The sequence below is a fragment of the Mus pahari genome, chromosome 7 (genome assembly GCF_900095145.1).
Source record: "Mus pahari chromosome 7, PAHARI_EIJ_v1.1, whole genome shotgun sequence".
NCBI classification, from domain to species: Eukaryota; Metazoa; Chordata; class Mammalia; order Rodentia; family Muridae; genus Mus; species Mus pahari.
Window position 1 is genome coordinate 82218460 of NC_034596.1, and position 25668 is coordinate 82244127.

At 50.1% G+C, this 25668-nt stretch overlaps 1 protein-coding gene across 2 annotated transcripts in view; it reads left to right on the forward strand.

The window, feature by feature from the left end:
• The window catches only part of Tmem63c (transmembrane protein 63C), a 66760-nt gene that overhangs the window by 21528 nt on the left and 19564 nt on the right, over nt 1-25668 (forward strand). The window contains exons 3-13 of one of the 2 annotated variants that reach the window (XM_021202339.2): nt 5669-5731; nt 7849-8058; nt 8587-8666; nt 9079-9160; nt 12264-12301; nt 19113-19255; nt 20538-20586; nt 22626-22734; nt 24666-24739; nt 25302-25382; nt 25495-25618. In XM_021202339.2, the coding sequence (XP_021057998.1) occupies nt 7915-8058; nt 8587-8666; nt 9079-9160; nt 12264-12301; nt 19113-19255; nt 20538-20586; nt 22626-22734; nt 24666-24739; nt 25302-25382; nt 25495-25618 (924 nt within the window). In that variant the 5' untranslated portion in view covers nt 5669-5731; nt 7849-7914. The remainder of the gene's footprint in view (nt 1-5668; nt 5732-7848; nt 8059-8586; nt 8667-9078; nt 9161-12263; nt 12302-19112; nt 19256-20537; nt 20587-22625; nt 22735-24665; nt 24740-25301; nt 25383-25494; nt 25619-25668) is intronic. The other variant, XM_029541236.1, reaches the window with a different exon arrangement.

The following is a 25668-nucleotide window of genomic DNA, read 5'->3' on the forward strand; positions in this document are numbered from 1 at the left end:
CACACACACACACACACAGACATTATATGAACACAAGCAGACACACACACACACATTATATGAACACAAGCAGACACACACACACACGCAGACATTATATGAACACAAGCAGACACACACACACACACACACATTATATGAACACAAGCAGACACAAGCAGGTTGTCACCCAAGCTGCTGTCCAGCCCCTGGAGATCTGGTGTCTGGGATAACCCCAGTGCTTCACCTCCTGCCCTGTCCAACTTGGACATGGCCATGATGGCTCACTGTGACGGAAAGCCTTTGGCCCCCTAGGTTGGACTGACAAGAGTCTGAGGACAAGAGAGAGAACCTTTCCATCAGGGAGAGGCACTCCTGTAGGGCCCCAGAGTGAGGCGGATGGAAAGTCAGTTCCCATAACTTCCAGCCTTGACTTGAGTGGCCACTGCATCCCTCTCTGCCTTGTTTTCCCTCCAGCTTTGTAACCGTGGGCTCGTACTTAGCCTCAGTTTATCTGCCTGTAGAATGGAGCACCGACTCTTGCTGCTTAGGCTCTTGGGCTACTTGTGAGGAGTGAGTGGTGGTTAGAAGAAAGCTCACACCTGGGCTGTTAAGTTCCTGCCCTCTCCTGCCCTCTCTCCGTCTGAAGCCACACCCACTCAAACCTAGAATTGGATTCCAGCATAGCTTTCCCTTTCCCCACTAACTTCTTGAGCCTGGGTTTTTTTTCCAAGGCTGTTTTGACTGGAGCGTGGTTCATAGCAGCGTGATTCAGAGGGGCTGATGAGTCCTTCCCCGAGGGCTCATTTCCCATCCCTTGCCGTTAGCTCCCTGACCTAGCCAGTCCCTTGGGCTCTTCAGTTCAAGATTCCTCTTTTCAAGATGACAGAACAGAATCTAGTTGGCCTTGATGCGGGACATAAAAACACCCTTAAGAATTTTCATGATTTAAGGGGCTGGTGAGATGGCTCAGTGGGTAAGAGCACCCGACTGCTCTTCTGAAGGTCCAGAGTTCAAATCCCAGCAACCACATGGTGGCTCATAACCATCCGTAACAAGATCTGACGCCCTCTTCTGGAGTGTCTGAAGACAGCTACAGTGTACTTACATATAATAAATAAATAAATCTTTAAAAAAAAAAAAAGAATTTTCATGATTAAAAAAAAATACGTATGGATATTAAATCCAAACAAGGATTTAATACTAGGCACTCCATGCTTCCCAAATGACTGGGATGGAAGACTGCGGGTGCTCAGATGAGCAGAACTGACCCAACAGACACAGCAAGCCTGTCAGGAGGGCTGTTCCTGGAGCCCCTGGGCTCCCCATCTGGTCTCTGCCAACCTAGGAAGCTTCTTTGTGGTGCTTGCCTTTCTCTGTACCCCACTCTCCCCAGGAGGCAAAGCCTAGCATTGAATCTGTTGCAAAGTGTCCCTTTCCTCTTCACCAAGGGACACAACCCAGCCTGAGGGAATCCCTGGGGGTATCCCTATGTATGTGCTGTACACAAAAACTGGCTTATTGGTAAAGTCAGGGGTCTCGGTGTTCTTCAACACGCCCCCCTTCCAGCTGATTCAGAGCCCTTAGCCAGCTCCACAAGGCTGAGGGGCCACTGAGGACCCTGGATGGGTTGCCAGAGGGCCCATGTTCTCACCTCAAATCTTCCTGCTTGCAGGTTTGAGTAAGTGTTTGCGCCTCCAGGAGATTCAGCTCCACCCCATTGTACACGGAACACACCGTCCTTAGTCATAAAGTCTTGGGAGACGAAGGACAGTTTGGAGCAAGGACAGGCTCACCTCGGGGTGAGATTCACAGTCAGCTGGCAAGGCTGGTGTGCAGGGCCGTGAAGCAGAACCCCTAGTTCCTGTAACCCCTACAGTTCTGCTCCTACTATCAATAAGAGCAAGCCTAGTGCATCAAGTTGGCTTCCTGGAAAGGGGTGGTGGGGGAGGGGGAAGATCTATAGGCAAGCGGAGCTAGGAGGGGTTCTCGGGGCACGAAACTCATTTGTTTTGAAGGAGGGGGGGGAATACTCTTTCCTCTTGTTAGCTAAAGGTAATAGTTATTGAAAAGACCAAGAAGGTCGGGTGATGGGTGGGGGGCAGGCACGAGGTACAAATTTGTGCACCCGGTGGTGGTAGTGCTGGTGTATGTGTGTGTGTGTGTGTGTGTGTGTCCTGATTTGTGACTATGGCAATTCTCATCAAAACCTACGTGCTGGCCTTATAGGCTGGTTCCTGCTGATTCATTGGGTGTGGGAAGGGTGATAGCAACTGAGCCCTGGGCAGTGCTGGGAGACTCAGCTGGATGGCTACAGGGACCAGCTTAGACCCTTGGTTATGTTCCACATGCTTACACTGCAGCATCCTGAAAGTCCAGGAAGGCTTTGCATCCTTAGACTGGGATCGGGCCATCTTTGTCGATACAGCCATCCCAGTGGGCAGCAATGAAACAGTCAGGCTTGAGAGCCAGCTCTGCCTCTTAGTAGGCCCATGACCTTGGTTGACTTGTTTAAGCCCACTGGGTTTTGCTGTCTCTGTTCCTGGGTGGCTGGTCCTGGTGCCCTAGGGTCCTGATGAGGGCGAAGTAAAAGTGCTGCTTAAATGGAATTGGTTGACCCAGAGCTAATATTTGGTAAATGTTAGCAAGCAATTAGTTGGCTCCTCCACAAAACTCCTTAGACCATCATTTTAAAAAAAAAAAAAAAGATTTTATTCCTAATTATATGTACTTGTGTGTACCTGTGTATGGGAATGTGAACATGAGTCTGAGGTCCTGTGGAGGCAAGAAGAGGGAGATGGATCCCCTAAAGTTACAGAGTTGTGAGATACCCAACGTGGATGCTTGGATCTGAACTCTAATCCTCTGGAAGGGCGGCGAGTACTCTTAGCCCCTGAGCCATTCCCCCAGCCTTCCCTTCTCCCCTCAGACCACATTAATTCTCAAATCACTCCTGAGGCTTGGTTTTCCAATGTCCGGATCATCTGGAAGTGGAGAGCAGAGAACTGGCCTGGCTCAAGAGGCAGCAGTGGGCCTGGATGCCTGGGAGGGATGGGGGATGGAGGGTGGAGGATGGAGGGCGGAGGGTGGAGGGTGGAGAGGTGGAAGGATGGAGGGATGGAGGGGTGGAGGGGTGGAGGGGTGGAGGGGTCGAGGGGTCGAGGGGTCGAGGGGTCGAGGGGCGGGTGGAGGACCGAGGATGGAGGATGGAGGATGGAGAGCGGGGTGGAAGGCAAAGCTAGCTCTTTGGCACACTGTTGCTGAGTTGCTGAGGATGGCTCAGAGTTAGGATACCCAGAAAAACAGCACATCCTGCATTTGACAGTGGAAGGCAAGATAGGGGAGCATGGGCAGGAGAGAGCTAGTCCCTCTCCCACCAGACAAGGTGTGTGACTACGGAGGGGACCAGCCTCACAGACCAGCTTTCTCACCACCCCTCCTGTCCCTCCTTGACCCAAATCAGAGGTGTAATTTGGGTTTTTTTTGTTCATGGAAAGGATAGAGCCAACGGCTACCAATGACTGCCGTTTAAGGGATAATGGACTCTCTCTTCCCTGCACCTCTCCTTATTCCTGTCCCCAAGTTGAATGGGTGGCAAGAATGGTCCAGTAGAGATTCCTCAGCACCGTCTCAGACAGGTAGTGGTTTGCCTGGGTAATCCTGAGGGCTGATGTGGCTCTCAGCGTCGTAGAAGGGAATGTATGAACCATACGCCTGCATTGTCACGGTACCCTGTGAAGCTGTGCTGCCGTTGTTATGACCACCTTCCAGGTGCTGAGCCTGAGACTCGGAGAGGTAAGGGTGCCGTTGGTGGCCGCTATGACAGATCCAGTTTAAATGAGATGTTCTGGCTTCAGATAGCCAAGTTCTCCCCATTCCCTTGAACAGTTCTTTGTTCTATGCTGTGAAATGAGTGTCCAAAGAGTCATGGTCCTCGATACCCGCTACTCTAAGCATGCTCCATATGTCCCAGCCGTATGTTCCATATGCTCCATATGTCCCAGCCATATGTTCCATATGCTCCATATGTCCCAGCCATATGTTCCATATGCTCCATATGTCCCAGCAGTATGTTCCATGTGCTCCATATGTCCCAGCAGTATGTTCCATATGCTCCATATGTCCCAGCCATATGTTCCATATGCTCCATATGTCCCAGCCGTATGTTCCATGTGCTCCTTAAGTCCCAGTCATATGTTCCTCTAGCATCCTCTGAAGGTTTCCTCTACTACTACTTCTTCCTCTTCCTCTTCTTTCTTTCTTTTTAAAGATTTATTTATTTTTTATTTATATGAGTATACTCCAGTTGTCTTCAGACACACACTAGAAGAGTGCATTGGATCCCATTACGGATGGTTGTGAGCCACCATGTGGTTGCTGGGAATGGAACTCAGGACCTTTGGAAAAGCAGCCAGTGCTCTTAACTGCTGAGCCATCTCTCCAGGCCCTCAAGCTTCGGCCCATGCCTGGATATCCAAAAAGCTAACCCTTCAGTTTCCCATGCACTCCAGAGCTAGCTTAGTGGGTGGGGTTTTGCCTTTTTGGGTTATAAATGAAATGAAGTAAGAATGCAGGTCTGGGGTGGAGCAGTATATGGAGAAAGGCTGGGTGCGACTTTAGGTTTCCGTGGCAACAGCCTCCTCGCTGCCTCTGCCTGCTGCCTGAGAGCTCAGGTGGCAAGGTGGGGGAGGTAAACTATTCTCCCCTCCCACTCCTGCCCTGCAGGCCAGAGCCAGATGGAGCCGAACCCTGAACTGACCAGATTGCTGGTTGGAACGCCCACTACCCCCACCCCTAGGCTTATGTTGGACCCTCAAAGCTGAGGGTCTTCCCATCGCTAGGCCAACAGCAATCCTCTCTCCAAATCCTAAAGGCTATAAATCCCTGAGGAGGATGCTGATGCCATGTTTGAACCTCCAGGGTCTGCCTGGGGCTAGGCAAGAGTAGCTGTTTGACGAGGTAGATTCATCTTGTATGTGTTTTCAATGTTCTGTGTATGAGTGTTTGGCCTGCATGTATATCCATGCACCACATGTGTGCCTGGTGTTTATGGATGCCAGAAGAGGCTGTCCAACCCCCTGAACTGGAATTACAGACGCTTGTGGGCTTCTATGCAGGTCCTCTGGGAGAACAGCAAGTGCTCTTAACCCCTAAATCACCTCTCCAGCCCCAGAGCTATCTTGATGGATGGGTTGATGGGCAAACCAGTGACTCGTCCCATGCTCCAGCCAGATTTTATTTTAACTTTTTTTTTTTTTTTTTAAATTTTAACTTCTTGAAAATGCTATATTCAGTCTCCCCCACGGGTCTTTGTCAGTGTGGTCCCCTCTGCCCACCTCTCCTCGCTGCTCCGTGCTAACTCCTGCACCTGCACCTCGTCAAAAGTCAAAAAAAGTGTTCTCCCTTTAAAAGAAACCAGCAAGGACCTCGAGAGATGTCTCAGTGGGTAGTTCACACTGCCTGTAACGCCCGCTTCAGGGTATCTGACGCTTGCTCCTGGCCTGCGGGCACTTGAACTCCTGTGCACAAATATGTTGCCTGTCATTTACAAAAATCTTTAAAAACGAATAAATAAAAGACACCAAGAGATGGAAAGGCGGGTGATAGAAAGGTACAAGACGTCCGGGATAGAGGGGGGTTTGAGCAGAAAGCCTCAGGTGATCGCTCCACCACATCTGTTCTTTCACAGCAAAGTTGTCGCTGAGTGGGTGCCTCAGATCTGACGTGGACTTTCCCTGGAGAGCTGCCTCAGGTGGGAAATGCCTCCTAGGACTTTGTGTGTGCGTGTGCGTGTATGTGGTCGGGTGTGGGGGGGCGGGGGGGAGATTAGGGTGTCAACTTCCAGTACCTTCTGCTTTGACGTGGGCTCCCCCAAGTGGCCATTGTCAGAACTACCGCTTCCTGCCGGCGCAGACCTCAAGCTAGGGATGGTTCACATGGTTGCTCCTCTTACCCTGGGGATGCTATGCTGTCAGGCTGCTGTTCAGCCTTATGATGTACATGCTTCGTGTTCAGTGTCAACCACCATAGATTAGCGGCTGAGCTTGAGTAGACATTAAAACCCAAGACATCTCATTAGAATGAGAAGGAAGCAGAAGGTATGGAGGGCACTGGGCTTTTGCTAGGCACTCGGAGGGTAGGGATGTGAAGTTTTTCTGTTTTCCTTCTTTTCTCAAGGTGTAACTTGTTGTGTCGTCAACCCCTGCTATTTAAAAGAATATTTTTACTTATTCTTTGACAATTTTGCATATGTATACACTGTACCTTGATCCCGTTCATCCCAAATCCCCTTCAGCTCGCTCTGGGACCCTTAAAAACCTCCCTTCTTTGCTTTCATATCCTCTTTTTAAAAACTGAGCCCTGGGGCTAGAGAGATGGCTCAGCGGGTAAGAACATTGACTGCTCTTGTGAAGGTCCTGAGTTCAAATCCCAGCAACCACATGGTGGCTCACCACCATCCGTAATGAGATCTGATGCCCTCTTCTGGTACGTCTGAAGACAGCTACAGTGTACTTAGATATAATAATAAATAAATGTTTTTAAAAACAAAATCCTGAGCCCTATCCCTGCTTCCTGCATACGCATGGGCAGGGGACTGCTCACCAGAGCATGGGCAGCCGCTGAGAAAAGGCCCTGAGAAAAGATGACTTCCCCTCTTCCAGGAGCCTTAGCTAGAGGCGAGCCCTGCCGTGCCGGAATGTTGATTGTCTTGATGTTGTGCAGGTATTATGGAGTAACCATAGCTGCTGTGTGTTGATGGGTACACTGGCCATCTTGCGTCCAGAGGACCACAGCCCCCTTCCCATCCTCTGGCTCTTATTTTTTCCATCCCATCTTCTACAATGTTTCCTGAACCTTGAGGGGTGGGTTAGTAGATATAAATGTCCCATTTAGGGCTCAGTGATCAGCAGCCCCACTCTGGCAGCACTGCCTACTGCCCACTGCAGAGAGAAGCTCCTTCCACCAAGGTTCAGAGCAGCATTGATCTACGGTCTAGAGCTACTTTTGCTAGTCAGCTCAGTTCCCAGTCCACCTCATCTTCTGCTCTCTTTTCTCCTTCATCCCCACCTCCCATCCTTCCTAGTTCCTGAGATGACAGCCCTGGACCTCCGGGGACTTCACATCCACATCTCCTGTTAGACTTTACAGGCTGTTTCCCACGTTCCGGTCATTGCTCTGTAGGGCCCACGAATCTCAACTCTCTAGACTCCCAACAGCGCTGCGGAGCGTGGCAGTTGCTGTCACCATCCTCATGTGACAGACAGGGAAACCAAGGCATGGAGACCTCTGGTGCCTTACTGAAGATCACTGGGCATGGAGTAATTGTCAGAGCTGAGCCCCAGTGTCACAGAACCTACAGAGTGCAACGGTGCCCCGGTCCCTCAGCCTCCTCACCCCCTGGAGTTCCTGGAGCAGCCCCTCAGAGCAGCTCTTTCTCCCCAGTGGTGGCCTGTGGTGGACAGCAATCCTTTGCGCATGTGTACACGCGCGCACACGCACACACACACACACACACACACACACCAACCAATATACACACACATAATAAATTACATTAGAGGAGTTATTGAGCCACCCTCTACACTGGGCATTCTGCATCCCCAGGGACTTCTTTTTCCTAGGTCAAGCAGTACAAAATAAGGAATCACTCGGGGAGTTGGAACTACTCTGTTTGCACAGCCATGAAGTTTAGACTGTTGTAGCCTCATGGTAGAAGGCTGGTGCCACTGAACGGGCCAGCTCTTCTTCCTTGATGTCATAGTTCTAAACCTAGCATTGGCCCCTGGGTTTCACATGTCTCCAAGTCTGGTTGGCTGGCGTCCTTGGTGCGTGTCCCCATACTCCCCAGCAGCTTTGTGTGTTTTGCAGAGTGGGGAGCAGTCCCAGAGTCTGACTGAGACCTTCTGCCTGACTGGGAGCCTCCGTGTGCCCAGGATGTCTGCCTCTCCAGACAGCGTGGGCCAGAAGTTTCGAAACATGACGGTGAATGAGTGCTTCCAGTCCCGGAGCACTGTCCTCCAGGGGCAGCCCTTTGGGGGGATACCCACTGTGCTCATACTCAACATCATCTTATGGGTGGTAAGTCTTGGGTGCCATGGGAGAGATGCATGGGAGGTCTAAGCCAGGATCCACGCTGTGCAGCTCTGATAAGGGATGCAGTGGGGATTCCCAGTTCAAGCACACCAGCCACAGTAATGGTGCAGCCTAGATGGTCCAGGTGGGAGGGCTCTGGGGTTGGAAGGCAGGCGGAATTTCTGAGGCTCCCTCTATTCCATCAAAGAAAAGTCTATTGCCTTTGGGCCTTCCTTCTCTGTCCCCTTGCTGGTGCTGCGGGGGGGGGGCAGTATTCTCGTTTTAATTATGCCAGGCACACCCTCAGCTCCTCCATTCAACAAGCTGACCATCTATCTATGGTGTGTCAGGAGATGCCCAGTTCAAAGGGACAGCTCCTCCCAAGACATAACTTATCATCTGATGTGGGGGCTCTGTAGATTTCAGGGATAGGGTGTTTCTCCCCCCCCCCGCCATGGGGATGAAGGGGGCGGGCGGGTGCAGAAGAAGGTGAATGTGAAGTCTCCCGCTCCGCTTGCTTTTCTGGGTCTGCAGTTCGTTGTCCTGCTTTATTCCTTCCTCCGGAAAGCTGCGTGGGACTACGGGCGGCTGGCACTGCTGATACACCATGACAGGTAAAGCGGGGCAGGATGGTGAGAGCCCCACTCCCCCGGGAGACACCGCCTGGTCTCCTGCTGAAGCTGCAGGAAGTGCCTTCCTGTCCCTTGCTTTTGCCCCTGCTTTGACCTCGAGGAAGGCACAGAAATGTTAAGGGCAGCCATCACTGGGCACAAAGCCATATTTGTGTCTGGTCTTAGAGTTTCTGGAACCCATGGCTCGACTCCCAAAGTTCATTATGCACCTGACAGCAGGGGTTCTGTCTATACCCAGAGCTGCTCATCCAGCTTACAGCTAAAGCCTGCGGCTCACAGCTATGGGAAAGAGCAGCTACTGTCCTTCACCTAGAGAACCTAGAGGGAGCAGGGCAGGTGGCTGAGAACCTTGTCTCTCTCTTTCTATCTCCCTGCCTCCCTTCCTGGCGGCCAGCCTGACCTCGCTGATCTATGGAGAGCAAAGTGAGAAGTCATCTCCCTCAGAGGTTTCTTTGGAGGCGGAACGCAGGGACAGGGTGAGTGCTGAGAGCGGCCTGGGCCCCAAGGGACCCCAGCCCTGGGCAGGCAGTCATGGTGCACAGAGTAGTAACTGCTTCTTCAGCCTCCCAGATTCAGTTTTCCCAACAGAAATATGGAAATATTAACCATCCCTAGATCCTAGAATGCCCCGCCCTGCCCAACATAGTCTATGTCCCATTTTCTCTTTTCTGTGGACTCCTGACCTTGCCATTCATTTGACCAGTTTCTATGGGTACTTGTGGTATGTGGGACCAGGAGATGGGCAATAGACACCGTGGACCAAGTTGTGCCTCGTGGTACTTCCTTCCAGAGCTGGGAGACAAGCAGGTATTTAGTTATACAGGACAAGGTCAAGTGCATGATGGAAAGGGGGGCCAGGAGAGGCTTACACTAGCGCAGGGTGAGAGCAGCATTGTAGTTGGTGGTCAGGGATGGTGCTGGACAGAACATGACATCCGAGCAGAAGAGATAGAGAAGAGAAGAAGCAAAGCAACTCAGTTCCTCATGGCCACCACACTGTGCATCAGCATCGTCCGTTGACTAGACAGTGGCCTTTCCCTCGCCTCTCCGCCCTCCCCAACTCCTCAAATCTGTCATCACCCCCTGATGCCACCAGTGCCCCTAGGCCATCTGTGGCCCTCCACCACTGCCTCTAAGTCCTGTGGACTCTCTTCAGTCCTCATTCTAGCCTGTCTCTCAGAAAGAGAGGCGTGTCCAAACTGTGGGCTGAGGGTCGCCTGTGTCCCCGGACAGCTATGACTATGGCCCAGCTGATTTGTAAATGGCAGTGCTCCATCACAGTGTCAAAGAAGGTTGGCACAGGTGCTGGATCCTTTTTGCCTTCAGCAGGTTGATCCAGTTGGATCTATGGCATGCTGTTTTATTTTTTCCTACCTCTGATTTGCACTGTTATAGTCCCCTGACTATCCCAAGTCCCCTCCATGCTCTTTGTCTCTGAGACATGGCTTCCATTCTCCCAACCTTGGCTGTCATTACCACGCTGCTACCTCTGTGTCTGCTTCCCCTAGTGACCCCTGCATCCCAGTACCTGGTCAAGCCATTTTGCAATGTGTGTGGTAGGTGGAAGCACATTTCTTCTGTGGCCCACCCCTTCAAGAGACCAGGTCTTTCTCTTGTCAGGCCGTGCTCCATTCAATGTGTGAATCCTCAGAGAAGTTATTCTGGCTCTTGGGGGGCTCAGGGTCAAAGAGGGACAGTGACACTGGCCTTGAATTGTATACAGGCTATTTCCCGACATGCGCCCTGTGCCTATGTGTGCATGCTTTGCAATGCTAAAAAGATCATTTTTCTTTCTTAAAAACTAAGAAGCATGTCATTGGTCTAGACATCCCAGTAAGTTCTAAGTCACCCAGGACTATAGTAAGACTTTATCTTAAACAAACAAGAAAAGAAGAAAAAGTAAGAAGGCAAATCATTACACAGGAGGGGAGCAGGCGCAGAGAGATGGTCATTACAGCAGTGAAGGCTCTCAGCCAAGTGGGTCCCCCTGGAGTGCTCGGGCAAGCCAGGCATTTGTTATTACCCCTGTGTCGTAGGATGTGGAGGATAGGGACAGAGACATTTCCACTCTGCTAAGCTGTCACTCCATCTCATCAGCTGAGTGGGCTCCTGGCAGCTGCTGGCCCTTCCCTGCACGGTGGGCTAAGAAGAGAGGGGGCGTCTTGTTCACTGGCTGCATTTCAGTTACTGGCTTTTCTGCTGAGTGTTGGATTCAAGGACATCGTGTTAGTCACAGCTTGCCATCCCACAGGGGGAAATGTTTGTTTAGCTCAGTCAGAGTCAGAGGGCTCAGTGTGTGCTCAGCTGACTGCTCTACTGAGGAGCAGGAGACGGAGAGGTGAGGAACAAGATGCACTCTTCAAAAGTGTGCCCCACTGACCTACTTTCTCCTCACCTGGTAACAGCCCATTCACCTATGACCATCAATGAACCGAGCCATGAATGATGTTAGCACACTCACATCTTTGTAGTGTCACCAGCTGGGACCAAACCTTCAACACAGGAGCCTTTAAAAGGGAGGGGATGTCCCTTTATACTCAAACTTAGACAGTGGGCCTTGTGCCAAGGGAACAATTGACTTTCTTTTTGCCTGCCCTTGCTGCTCCCTTTTTGGGAAGACCTTTTCCCACTCCCTTTGTTCTAGAGGTCAGCCTGTCCAGCGGGCCTGCCAGAGAAAAGATGTACACAACCAAAACATGGCCAGTCCAGAGATGCAATCATGTCCAAGCTTTTGTTAACCTTCTGTGACCCTGGAGGGACTTAAACCCATGAAGGCACTTACTTGACTATCACCTCTGCCGACTGAGAGCCGTAGACCCCAGACCACCCTCACAGACAGCCTTCCCAAGCTGACTCTCCTCTTGGGGCTCCCCACAACCTTCCTGCGGTTTTTCCCTGATACCTAGAAACTCCAGACAGCAAGATCCAAGAGAAAGGCACCTTCAACGGAACAAGACACTGAGATGCAAGAGCCCAGGCTCACTCAAACTGTTTTTACAACAAAGGGCTCATTGAAGGCTCAAGTTTAGGGAAATTCAAGAGAAACAGCTGCTTCAGGTACACCTAGACACCAGAAGTCTAGCATTGCCAATAGGGCCCCTCTGGAGTCCACTCTCATCTGAGCTGACCTTGTTCTCAGGCTGTCTGCATGTGGCATTAAGACACTGCAGAGTTCTCTGCCAACACCCATATCCATCCTCTTAAGAGAATATTAAGTAGCTCCTTTTGCATCATCTTCCCATTGGCCAGTTGATCACTGAAGGTAAACTCAGTGATGAACAGCACTGGACCATGTGTGTAGGGGGTGGGGACTTCACAGGAGGAAGCCACGGTGACAGAAAGGAGCAGCCCCCATCCATCCAGGAGTCTGTCCATCCCTCCTTCCAGGCTCCATCCCCTGTATCAGAATGGCAAGGATGTCCACTCACTTCTAGGGAGACATCTCCCTCAGTATTTACCCCATTCCAGAAAGATCCCTCTATGGGAGGAGACCTCCAACATAAAACAGAGACCTCCCTTTGCTCTCTGGGTCCCCATAACCGGGCAAAGTTTTCTCAGTTTCTCTCCTTTTCCCCCCAGGGCTTCTCTTCCTGGTTCTTCAACAGCCTAACCATGAGGTAAGTGCCACTCTTGGAGATTCTGATGGTGTTATGAGATAGGAAGGGGCTGCAGAGCAGCAGACCCTCCTTGGGTGACAGCCTCACCTGGTGTAGGCAGAGAGTCAGTCCTTCCCCAGGTTGTAGCTGGTATATGGGAACTGAGCACAGCACTCTGCCCCTGCCTCCTGTGTTCTCCCTTGGGGAAGGACCCCGTGTTAAAGCAGAATCATTATTCCCATGAATACAAAAGCAAGCCTGTGGACTCTACTCCAGGAAAAGCTATTGTTTCACACCCACTTGGTCTCTGTGCTCACCATACACCATGTTTGTCAAGAAGGATCAAATACCTGGAGCAGAAGGTCAGATGTCCCCTCCCTGAGCCTGGGTAGGAAAGGCAGGGCCTTTCCCACATCACCTTCTGGATTTCTGTAGAGCCAGACCACAAGACATATGTTCTCTCTCACTTCTCCACTACCAGACATGTATTAGAGTGAGCCTTGGCTACACCCTTAGTGCAAAGACATGCAGACATATGTGTTCTCATGTGTACAAGCAGTACGATCATGCATAGAGGCAGTGCACTCATTAAGACTCATTCATACACATACACACACATATGCACAGTCATGTACACTCATTCATGCTCACACACATGTATGCATGTACTCAGCCTTTCCTTGCCTGTGTGTTGAGTCATATATAATTCCAGGCTCTCTCTAAATATTGCCCATCTCCCGCCCCTTCTCCAGTATCTTTTCTTGCCAGATGACACCTGCCTATACATGGTGCAGCTTCGCCACTCCTTAGAGACTGCATTAGCCAGGATTCTTTAAAGTAACAGAACTTATAAAGTGAATCTCTCTATATAAAGGAGCTTTATTGGAATGACTGACAGTGTGTGGTCCAGCTAATCCAAAAATGGATCCCTATGAATGGAAGGTCCAAAAACCTAGTAGTAGTTCAGTCCCTGAGGCTAGATCTCTCAGCTGGATTTCAGCATATGCTGGAATCCTGAAGAAGTAGGCTCTAACACCAATGAAGGAATGGGCTGGCTAGCAAGCACCAGAGCATACATACAGAGACCTTCCTTCTTCCATGTCCTTTATATAGACTGTCAGCAGAAGCTGTAGCTCAGGTTAAAGCAGATTAAAGGTGGATTTTCCTACCTCAAAGATCTGGATCTTTATTACACACACACACACACACACACACACACACACACACACACACACACATATTTTAAGGACAAGGCCTCACTGTGTAGCCCAGGCTGGCCTTCAACTTATGATCCTCCTGCTTCAGTCGCCTAATTGCTGAGACTACAATTTTGCACCTGTATCAGGCCTAGCTTTCTTTTGTATTTGAATCAATATATTTCTTGTTACTATAATGAAATACTGAAGGCCAGGTAACTTTAAAGAAAAAAAAAAAGAGGCCTATGACGTTAGAAACTCTGATGGTGTGGCCCCTGTGTGGATGGTGTCACACACATAGGCAAGATCATGTCTTAAGATCAGGAAGCCAGACCACAAGGCAGAAGTCTGGTGCAGGTTTGCCTTCTTTTTAAAAAATAGTTCTGGGAGTCCAGCCCAGAGCCCTGTGCAGCGTTCATCCTGCCACTGAGCCCCACCAGCCCCAGAGACAAGCTTTTATACCCGATCCTTGCAAGAAATAATTTATGGGTTCTCATGAGAGTTGCCTTCTGGAAGCAATACTTCCCAGATTTCTCTTAATAGCTCTACCACTTCTTATCATAGTGGAGACCGGGCATCTAACACAGGAACCCTCCGGAGGACAGGCCACATCCAAGCCATAGCTCATGTCTGAACATCTGTCCCCCAGCAGGCAGTGCATACCAGATGTAGGCCTGTAGGTGCAGCGTGGGACATTTTTCATTCCTTTGCATGGGAATGAGAGGAAGAGAGTTGAGATGAGTAGGTTCACTCAACCGACCACATCCTTAGGTGTGGAGGAGGAACCCCCAGAGGGACTCTGAAGCTAACTTTCTGGATTTTTCTCTATTGCTGGCATGTAATCTTGGGTTTGTTTCTTAACGAACCCGAAATACCCTGCCAAAAGCAACTTGAGGGAGAAAGGGTTAATTTGTCTCCCAATTCCAGGTTATAGCTGGGAAGTGGAGGGAGCTGGAACTTAAAGCAGTTAGTCACATCACACCCACAGTAAGAGCAGAAAGCAGTGAATTGGTGCGGCATGCTAATGCTCAGCTTGTTTTATCTAGCCTTATACAGTCCAGGATCCCCTGCCTAGGGAATGGTGCTGCCTAAAGAGGGCATGTCTCTCTGCCTAATCAATGTGATCAAGACAATCTTCTCAGACATGCTCACACCTAAACTCAATCTAGACAGTCCCTCATTGGGATTCCCTTCCCAGAGGAGTCTAGATTGTATCAAATTGACCATTAAAACTTACCATCACAGATACAATGGGTACTTATAGGGAAAGAGAAAGTGATGGGAAGATGGAGTATTGGTAAAACAACAAGTCTTCACATGGCGGGTGTCTCTGTGGCGTCAGTGAGAGCAGAAGACTCGGCACGGTGCTGTTGCACACCTGTGTGTGCAGGTCACTGTGCTATTGCACTCCTGTGTGTAGCTTTTAATCTGTGAGTGCCTGAGCCTGCAGGTCAGTGAAGAGGTCATCACTGTGCAAGCTCTGTGTATTCATGTTCATCTTCACCCCCACCCCACCCCACCCCAAGGCTCCTACCAGAGGGATGTCTACGGGGATCACACCATCAACGAAGGCAGGGAAGTGAGGCTTTGTATTGCATCTAACACCCGTGGGAGCAGTAGATGACAGCTAGACATTTCTCTGAGCAGCGGTAGCTCAGCCAAGAGTCCCTGTGTGCTGCCCCCTGTGCAGTCTACCCAGAGAAGCAAAGGCCAGCGGGGTTCTCTGTCTCCTTTATAATGGGTGCTTGCCATCTGCCAGGCGAAGGGGCATTTGGAAAAAAGAGAAGGAATTCCCACCAGGGGGGTCAGGAAAAGTGTGAGCTGGGATTTGAAGGAATAGAAAAATAAATCTAAATCTCCTAAGAAGTAATTGTGGAGGACACATCAGAAGGAGAGGACAATGTGAGCCAGGTCAGGGACAGAGATGAGTAGAGAGTGATTGGAACTAGGGAATCTTCTGGACTAGCTGAGGGCAGGGCTCCATGGTAACGGTAGCAGGTAGAGAACAGCGCCAAGGGATCAGGAGGAACTGTGCCTGGGTATGGAGACTCCGGGGACTGATCCACAGGCGGGCATGTGAGAGGGCACAGCAGCAGACAGAGTCCACAGTCAAGGAGCTAAGGAGGCTAGTGCAGTGGCCCAGGTAAAAGGTGGCCATGACCTGGATTAGGAGAGTGGTCAGGGACACAGGAGGGAAACACCTGGTGATAGTCAGTAGGCGATGGCCTGGTTTAATTTCATAATTAATTAATTAATTAATTAATATGAAGTAGGGTCTCTCTACATAGTTCTGGCTGTTCTGAAACTCACTATGTAGACCTCACCAAGTTGGCCTTGAACTTGCAGAGATCCTCCTGCCTCTGTTCTACCTCCCAAAGTGCTGGGATTAAAAGCATGCGCCACCCCATCTAGCTTAAAAGCCAAGTTTAAATTTATTTATTTATTTATTTATTTATTTATTTATTTATTTATTTATTTATTTGAGGTAGGGACTCTCTTCGTAGCCCTAGATGTTCTGGTACTCACTCTGTAGATCAAGCTAGCCACAAATATCCTCACAGATATCCTCCTGCCTCTGCCTCCTAAGTGCAGGCATCAAAGGCGTGCACCACCACACCCAGCTTAAAATGGCAAGATTTCTTTTTTTAATCCATTTATTGTATGTGTATTGTTTTACCTGCATATATATATATATATATATATATATATATATATATATATATATATGCATCTGTGTACCACACACATGAGTTACAGAGCTGCCATGTGGGTGCTGGGAATCAAACCCAGGTCCTCTTGGAAGAGTAGTCAGTGCTCTTAACCTAACAGCCATCTCTCCAGGCCCACGTGGCCTGCTTTTAAAGGAAGATTTGGAAGTCTCGTTTGTGTGGAGAGGATGGGAGAAGGAAAATGTGGGCCTGTGGCCCAGGCAAGCATGTGAGGTGACCAGCCAGCTGTGGAAACAACAGTAAAGCTTAGGAAAGCTGTCAGAATGGAGGCTTCAGCCTTGATAGATGGGGCCTTAGAGATTGAAGTTGAAGTGACAGAAACAGCTGGGTCACCTAAGGGACAGGATCAGCAAAGGGCCCTCGAGGCCTCACTGAGAGAGGAAGAGGAAGGGGACTCTTGTAGGGTAAGATCACATGAGTCCACGCAGGCATGGCTGACTACCGTCAGAGGAGGATGTTGACCTTAGCGATCTGGGTCTGTCTTGAGGAGGCATTTCTAGGGTAAGCAGATGTTTGAAGTGTGGAAATGGAGAGCAGAGCCTACTTCTCGAGAGGTGTGTGGGAGGAGGGAAATAAGATAGTATAGAGACTGGGGGGTGGGGGACAAGATGGGGTGCTTGAGGGAGTTGCTTGGTTTATTTTACAGTAACGTACACAGGCTTGAAGCTGGTCGGAGTGTAAGGAACAAGGTGTGGGCGGGTGTAGAGAGGAGAATGTCAGAAGAGGTGACAGAAGAGGTGACAGTAGAGGCAGCAAGACTTCAAGACCAATGGAAAGGAGGGAAGGTATTAAAGCAGACAGAATTAACTGCAAGGGAGAAAGGCATGGAAGCTTGCCCTGGGGAGTAAGACAAAGAATGATGCAAAGAAGCCCCTGAGCTGGAGGCAGGACGCTGACCCAGGAAGGAGAATCTCAAGGAGAATCTCGTTAACCCTGTCCAGTCCAGCCCTACACTCTGTCTGCCTTTGCAGGGGCGGGGGGGGCAGTCTCTGGATACTCCTCCTCCCCTCCCGCTCCCCTCCTTTCCCCCTCCCCCTCCCCCACTGTATGACAGTTCAGATACACTTTTCTTTCACAAGATCAGATCTGGCATCCCAAGCCTGAAGCAGGGCAGGTCCCTGTTCTCCCATGGCTTCTCATCAGTTCTCAAGGACCCCATTCTTGGGACTTAATTCTCAAGTCTAGGACAAGGACTCACAGAGAGTCTGAAGCTCTGAGGAAGTCTCAAAGAGGTGCTCGTACGTTTCTTTGTCATAATGTTTGAAAACAAATCTGCGTCCTGCACTAGATATTCTAGAATGTTCTTCAAACTAGAATGTTTGAAAATGAAAGGAACCAATGAGTCTGCCTAGAAGGTAGGTGTAGAAAACCCATGAATGAGGAGATCACATGGTTATGAGTATGTTTGCATGTGTGGGGTTCATGCCCACATCTACCCACATGGGTGGGTCTTGTGACCACTTTACCATGGGTTTTATACCCTGAACCCCTCACCTGCTCTAAAGGCCCTGATTAGAACAGTATTATCAAGACTCCACTTTTCATACTCAAGGTGGTCACCAAACTCCATAGCAACTTTTGAGGGGACAAACCATCTTCAAACCTTAACTGTCACTAAGAAAAACTTGCACAAGAAACCAAGGGAAATTATCCAAAATGCTTAATTAACATCATAGCACCTGCTGTTTTTGTAGAGAGGACCCAGGTTCGGTTCCCAGTACCTCTAGTTTTAGGGGACCCAACTCCTCTCAATTCCAAGGACACCTGCACACACACTCATGTAGGCATGCATACATTCACACAATGAATACATCTTTATAAATCATTTTAGGTTTGATAAGATTGTAGAAGTTGTTTTTTCCTTTATATTTTCCAACTTAAGCATTTGTTGCTTTTATCCTTCTGCTTTAAAAAAATTATTTATTTTTATGTGGTATTTTGCCTCCATGTACATCTGTATGAGGGCATCATATCTCCTGGAACAGGAGTTACAGACAATTATGAGCTGCCACTTGGGTGCTGGGAATTGAACCCTGGTTCCCTAGGAGAACAGCCAGTGCTCTTACCTTCAGAGCCATCTCTCTAGTCCTTGCTATTTCTTTTTGAGACAGGGTCTCTTGTAGCCCAGGTTGGCCTTGAACTCACTATGTAGTTTAGGATAACCATGGACCCCTAATCCTCTTGCCTCTACCTCCTAATTGCAGAGATGACAAGAAAACATCTTCTTCAGTGCACTGACATCACATCCAGGCAGGTGGGACAGTTATAAATTATGAATCTATAGATTCTTACACATAGCTCTTGATAAGTGTGCTGTATTTTGGCTGGATGCCACCTGGGAGTAAAATTGCTAGGTCCTAGAGTATACGTGCATTCTCTTTCAGTAGCTAAGGCCAGCTGCTCTCTGGCTTGTGTGTATATACTCAGTTTCCATAGAGGAAAGTCCCCAACACCCTTGCCCTCACCTACATTTGGTCACTGTCTACTTTCTTCTTTTGGCCAGCCTGGCAGTGCCGTTTTTAGGTATTGCCTTTGAGGTGGAGGAACTGAGAAATACAGAACTTTTTTGAAGGGACACATCTGTGTCCCCAATGGACACACATGCTGCTGTGTCCATTGCCAGCAGCACAAGCTCGGAGCGTTTGCAGAAGGATTCAAGGGCTGTCTGACGCTTGAGTTCACGGGGCTCTGGCTCCTGTGCCTATAGTACAGCCTCTGTCTGATGCACCCCGTGATCTGACATGCCCTCCAGGCACTCTTGAGGCATTGAGAAGAAGGGCAATATCTCCCTCAAGATTAAAACTTAGGAATAAGATGGACTTCTTCCCACTGTTTCCTCTGCCTACCCCAACGCAAGCAGTGGTCTCCCTGGTACCTGAGGAATGCTCTTGTTTCTGTCTCTCGCAGGGACCGGGACCTGATCAACAAGTGCGGGGATGATGCGCGCATTTACATCACGTTCCAGTATCACCTCATCATCTTTGTGCTCATCCTCTGCATCCCCTCCCTGGGCATCATTTTGCCTATTAACTACATTGGAACTGTTCTGGGTAGGCAGAGCTCAGCAGGATGTTGACCCTGAGCCACTTGCGGCTTAGTAGGCTTCTGGATAAAGCTTGGGCCCCACGGGCCTAGAAGTCTGGCTTTTAGTTCTTTCTGTGGAAGGCAGCTGTTCTGTGTCCTTAGGCAAACCATACTTCAGTTCTCCCATGTGAAGACTGGAGCCTTGTCTGATCCAAGGCTCAGGAGAGCACAGGCTCACACAGTTCAGCCTAGAGCTGTCTAGAAATGCCCCTGTGCCTTTGGAGGATGCGTGGCTCACTGGAGAAGCTTCTGGTCCCCTGCTTCTCCCCACATGTACCCTGGTGGACACAGCCCTGTATGTGTAGAATTTGTCTGGTAGGACCTCTGCCCACACTCATTGTAACAGGGCAGCATTGTGAGCGAGGGCTTGGGTCCTAAGTTAGAAAGACCCTGGCTGGTTCTACAGCTTTCCCTGTATCTACTGCCCACAAAAATACCTTCTCCCAAGCTAACCAAGTATTTTTACCTCCGGAATCTGTTCCTTCCACATTTTAGACATGGAGAGAGAGGTATGCCAAGTACCTAGTACTCTGTGGGAGCTCAGGGAACAGCAACTGGGTCTTAGAACTGTGGGAAGGATGAAGCTGTGGGCAGGCTGGTGTCCGGTGGTTCCTTCGATGTCCAGATGGAAACCAGTTTTACCTCATTCCTCGGGCTTGCCTTCAGTCAGAGGTAGACCTGAATGAGTCCATGGTAGCATTTTGAGTATGCCCCGGAATGCAGCACCAGAGGGAGTGTCCCTGACATGAGAGATTCTCATTCCAAGCACTAACATGGTAGTGACAGTGTAATGCAGGAGTCTTACATTGTCTATGAAGCCTGGGTCTGTCTGGACAGACAGAGTAATACATGTAGCCAAAAGGATCTACTTTGTTCGAATGTGACAACGTCCCATTTTCTGGAATTTAGGCCTCTTGTTGGGACTGTGGCCAGCACTGCTAATGTCATCAGCCAGCTGGTTCCCTCAAAGCTAATTTGCCGGGTGTCTGTTACATGCCAGCTGTGCTGTGGGGATTCCCTGAAGACACTTGGTCCCACAGATGAGAGCCCAAGTTGGCACCCCCTGGGAGGGCAATGTTTTTGCTGGAAGTTGGGGACAAGTCTGAGGACCAGAAGGAAAAGCAGATGTAGGCTTTATGTTTCTCTACATCTTTGGCATTTGTTCAAATGCCTTGAGTTCTGTCCCCACCATAACTGCCGGCAGTGTAGAGGCCAGGATTAAGGTTGTCCCTTTCTTCTCTCTTTCAGACTGGAACAGTCACTTTGGTCGGACCACCATTGTCAATGTCTCTACAGAGTAGGTACCTGATTTCCACTCCCATTCTACTGGTTGGGTGCTAGCGGGGGAAGAAGGGCCATGGTGTGGCGCCCGGCTTGACTAGCTCTGTGCTGACGATGAGGCAAGCCTGGTGCCCATGGAATCCAGGGCCCGAGTGGGATGCCAGAAGTTACATTCTCCTGGTGGGGCAGGGCTCATAATGCCTTCCTTTCCCCATCTGTCATGAGTGGAACTACCCACACTGACCATTCCTGAGGACTATAGAAATGGTCCTATTTGCATTGTGTCCTAGTTAGGGTTTCTATTGCTGAGACCAAAAACCACAACCAAAGAATCAAGTTGGAGAGGAAAGGGTTTATTTGGCTTATGCTCCCATGTTTTAGACTATCATTGAAGGAAGTCAGGACAGGGACTCAAACAGGCAAGGAACCTGGAGGCAGGAGCTGATGCAGAGGCCACGAAGGGGTGCTGTTTACTGGCTTGCTGCTCATCATGGCCGTGCTCAGGATCACTAGCCCAGGGATGGCACCACCCACAATGGGCTGGGCCCTCCCCCATCAATCATTAATTAAGAAAACACCCTACAGCTGGATCTTAGGGAGTCATTTCCTCCCTTGAAGTCCCCTCCTCTCAGATGACTCCAGCTTGTGTCAAGTTGACGTAAAATCAGCCACACTTAGTAAGTCTGCTTTTGGGAAGAAGCTGTAGCAAGGTTAGGGCGGAGTATTCAAGATGCGGTATCCTTGACAACTGTGGGTTCAAGTCACCCCTCAAATAATGGAGTGACTCACCCACCCCCCAGTCTGCACTTCTGGAGTCCACAGCAGGACAGAAAAATCAGAGGGTAGGTTTGCCACCTACTGCTTCTGCATCTCGGGAAAGCCTCACCCCAGATTCAGTCCTTAAGCATGGGTAATACCCATCCTCAAGCCAGGACCCCCGACCACCCAGCTGGTAGCTACACCAACCTGAGCTGAGCCAGATGTGGCCCTGCCTGTTTGTGCTAAGGTTCACTAAGTGGCTTGGCCAAATTCCTGACCCAACTTCAGAAGCCATTCCCTGAGGTGTCAGTGGACTCCATCCCACCCTGTCCGCACCTATCTCCCAGCTCCACCCCACCCTGCCTTCGGCCTCAGAACAGACTAACCTTGCTAGAGATCTCTGGTCAGCAGAGCGTAACTGTGGAAGCCTTTGCCCTCCTCCACCAGCCAACTCTGTGTTATCGGTAGGACCAGAGCTACCAGCACCTCCCTGAGCCAGGCATTCTGAAGTGCCTCATGCCTCTTCCCAAGAACTGGAATCCTAAAGAGCAGTATAGAGCCTATAGAACCTATAGAGCCTTCAGCACGCACAGTTCCACACTTCAGTGCTGAAATACTCTCTGAGGAACCTGCCCTTGTCTTGGTGCAGGAGTTGAGTGGCTAGCCATCTGTTTAGATAGGCGGACGCCTGTGACTGGTCAGGCACTGAGACAGGAGTAGACTTGGCTTGGTCCCCTCAAGTCTTGACACTCAAACTTCCAAATGGTAATTCTGCTCAGATACCTTGAGACGGCATCCTGTGAGATGCATGCAAGGGTAGAAACAGAGCCCGGCGGTCACCAGCCCTCTACTCTGAGGCAGCGAGATTGCCTGGCCCTTGTCTCTCTCCATACGACCCAGTACTTCCTCACTCAGCCTACTGGGCATCCGTGGGTGACGGATGGCTATCTGTGTACATGGGCAACTATGGCTCCTCTCCCTGTGACCTTAGGCAGGTTAGCCACTGTTCTGGCCCTCCTTTCCCTATAGATAAAATGAAAATGGGTGGGCAGGGAACCACCCTGAGGGTCTAGTGAGAAGATGCAAAAAAAAAAAAAAAAAAAAAAAAAGAGCTTAGTCTCCCCCCACCCCACCCTCCAACCCCTGGATCTGGTTCACTGGGAGTCCTGTTGTGGTGGAGTGAGTCTGGAGACACCGTCCCAGTGGGAGGGATGGCTAGGAATACTGATGGCACGATGAGGGTAGAGCTCCGGAGGCTCGCAGCAATATGAGTCTTGTGCTCCATTCTCTCGGCAGGAGCAAGTTCCTGTGGCTGCATAGCCTCTTCGCGTTCTTGTACTTCCTCATCAACCTCGCCTTCATGGGTCATCACTGCTTGGGATCTGTGCCAAAGAAGAGCCTCCACGTAAGTGTGTGAAGGGCCCTCTCCCCAGCGTCACAGAAGGGCCATCTTGGCTCACCCTGCCTGCAGCAGGAGCCAGCCCCTGGTTGGCCTGCCCATGGGTGCTCTCTGCTTCACTTCCCCTGCCCTAGTATCCCACTTGCTAAGCCGTGAGAGCTCCTCATGCTGGCTGCTAAGTAGCTGCTCATACCTGCCTCTCAGCCTTTGCCTCTGCTGCCCTAGAACTCTGACCTAGGAGCTGCGTTAAAATGTGTTCCCTAAAGTTTTCCCAGCGTAGGGGTGTGAGCAACTGGGGATAATTTCTCCCCTTGTCCAACTCCCTGGCTGAGGGCTGCACTTGGGGACTTCACCTCTCCCTTTTTATTATTTCTTTGCTTTTAAGTGTGTGTGTGTGCTTGTGTGTGTGTGCGTGTGCGTGTGTGTGTGTGTGTGTGTGTTATGTGTGCCATGTACGCTCACATGTATGTATACGTATATGTATACTTGCCCACATACAGTTCAAAACAGAACATAAGGTATCCTGATTTTTCCATCTCCACCTTACTCCCTTGAGACAAGGTCTCGCGTTGACGGGGAGCCAAGCTGGCTGCCAGCAAGTCCCTGTGATCCTCCTGTCTCTGACTCCCATTGCACTGAGGTTCCAGGCAGACTTGGCCACAACTGCCTTTTTTACGCAGGTACTAGGAAGTTGGACTCACGTCTTCATTCTTGGGCAGCAAGTGTTCTTAACCCATTGAGCTCCTCTTTTGACCTACTCATACCTTCAAGGCCAGAGAAGAATATTAGGCAGTCTTAGTGTTGAGGTAGACCATAGCCTCTGGTACGCAGAGTTCCTGGCTGAGGGGCCATGAGTGGGCATTGAGTTATCTGTGATCTGTGGGAAAAGAACACCCACTGGGATAACCACCCATCGATTCATCCCTAGCCTGCCATTGTTTCCTCTGAGCCTACCCTATCCAAGACAGACTCACTTTAACCTACCTCAGGATGTACATCCCACACCCTGAAGCCACCCCAAGCAGAGACGGGAACACCCATTTGCTTCTGCTTTCCTTGTTACCGGGTGCTGATTCTGTGGTAATCGTCTCTTGTAGTTTATTATACCATCATCTTGAAATTGACGGGTCAGAAAAACATCATCCACTCACAGAGTCAAACAGGGAGTTTGGGCAAGACCCCCTAGCTTCTCCTCAATCTCGCTGTCTTAGCCCACTTTCCGTTGCTGTAACAATGTTCCTGAGGGAATCGACCTAAAACGGAGGAAAGGGTTTTTTTGTTTTTGTCTCGTGGTTTTGGTGTTATTACATATTCAGTCAGCTTCATTGCTTTGGGGCCTGTGGAGAGACAGTTCATAATGACAGGAACAGGTGTCTCGAGAAGGTTACTCACTGCAAGGTGGCAGATGAACGAATAAAGAGGAAGGTTGGCATGCCACAGTGCCCGAGGGCATATTGCCAGCTCCCTGCGATCACTCACTAAGCCTTCCCTCACAGTCTCTTTTCCACACGGCCTTTTGAGATATCCCAGGCTGAGAGCATTACTCTTGCTCTCAGCTCCAGGCTCCAGGGGTTTCTCTGGCAACGTGAGGTTTTACACCAGAAAGGTAGTTCAAGGAGACTAGAAGTCACTGTGGGCCTGTACCAGCTACAAGTGGACATGACCTTTTCTAGAAGGGGAGATGTGATCCTTCACGTTGGCTCTGGCTCTCCCTTCCTGACCTCAGAGGTCTGACAGGGTCCTCTAGCTGGAGCACAGAGACTAACCACGACCTGGTGTGCTGATCTCTGGGCTCCAGGAAGCTGGCAAGCAGCTCTCTTAGCGGGGAGGCTTTTGGTAGCCAGCAGCCTAGTATGCACAGAAGGCCCTCTGGGCCACTGAGGACCCACATATCGGCCACTCCTGTGGAAGCACAGCCTTGTCTCTCCCAACTCCAGTTCACGAGGACACTGATGATCACCTATGTACCCACTGAAATCCAGGATCCTGAGATCATCAGCAAGCACTTCCAGTAAGTGGGAGGGTGGGCTGTGTCGAGCATCGTCTCCTCTCAGGATCCCCTTCTGGGTTCTCGTATGTGTGGGTTAGCACAGGATTTGGGGGCTATGGACATTCCTGGTGGTGGCCTCTCTGGGGTCAGCTCAGAATCAGCTTTTCAGAATGGAGAGGACCCTGCCCCCCCCCCAAGGTTATAGCCGAGTTGTAAAGGCCCTTGTACAACATGGGTAAGAGGCAAGAAGGGCCATTTAACTTTTTCTTGTGGCTTTAGCTATTCAGCCTAAGGAGACCCTACTTCCCACCTATCTCAGGTACAGTGTCTCCAGACCTCTTTGGTGTCCCCCAAGTCTCGGGACACAGATATGCTACCCCTTGTCTCTCAAAAATAGCTTCTTCCTAGGCCCCCAAAGTTTGGAGCCTACCCATACCCTGTTCTGAATCATCTATAAAAGATGCTGTGAGTCTCAGATGACCAGGATTTAACCCCCCAAGGATAGCTCAGGAGACCCATTCCCGTGGACTGTGATTCCAAGTAGTCCTACAGGCTGGTTCAGCATCCTTGTTTGTGACTGCAGTGAGGCCTATCCTGGGTGTGTGGTGACCAGAGTCCATTTCTGCTATGATGTCAGGAACCTGATTGACTTGGATGATCAAAGGTGAGCCCACAGAGGGGCCTGCTGGCATCTGGGGTGGGGGGAACATGGAAAGGATGGTGCTTTCTGTTTGTTATGACTAGAATATTTTCCTTCTGTTGCCCACCACTGACAGGCGCCATGCCATGCGGGGCAGGCTGTACTACACGGCCAAGGCTAAGAAGACTGGGAAGGTGATGATCAAGACACATCCCTGTTCCCGCCTGTGCTTCTGCAAATGTTGGACCTGCTTCAAGGAGGTAGCTGACAAAGCTGTTGGGAACACCGGGGAAAGGGTCGGGGGGGGGGG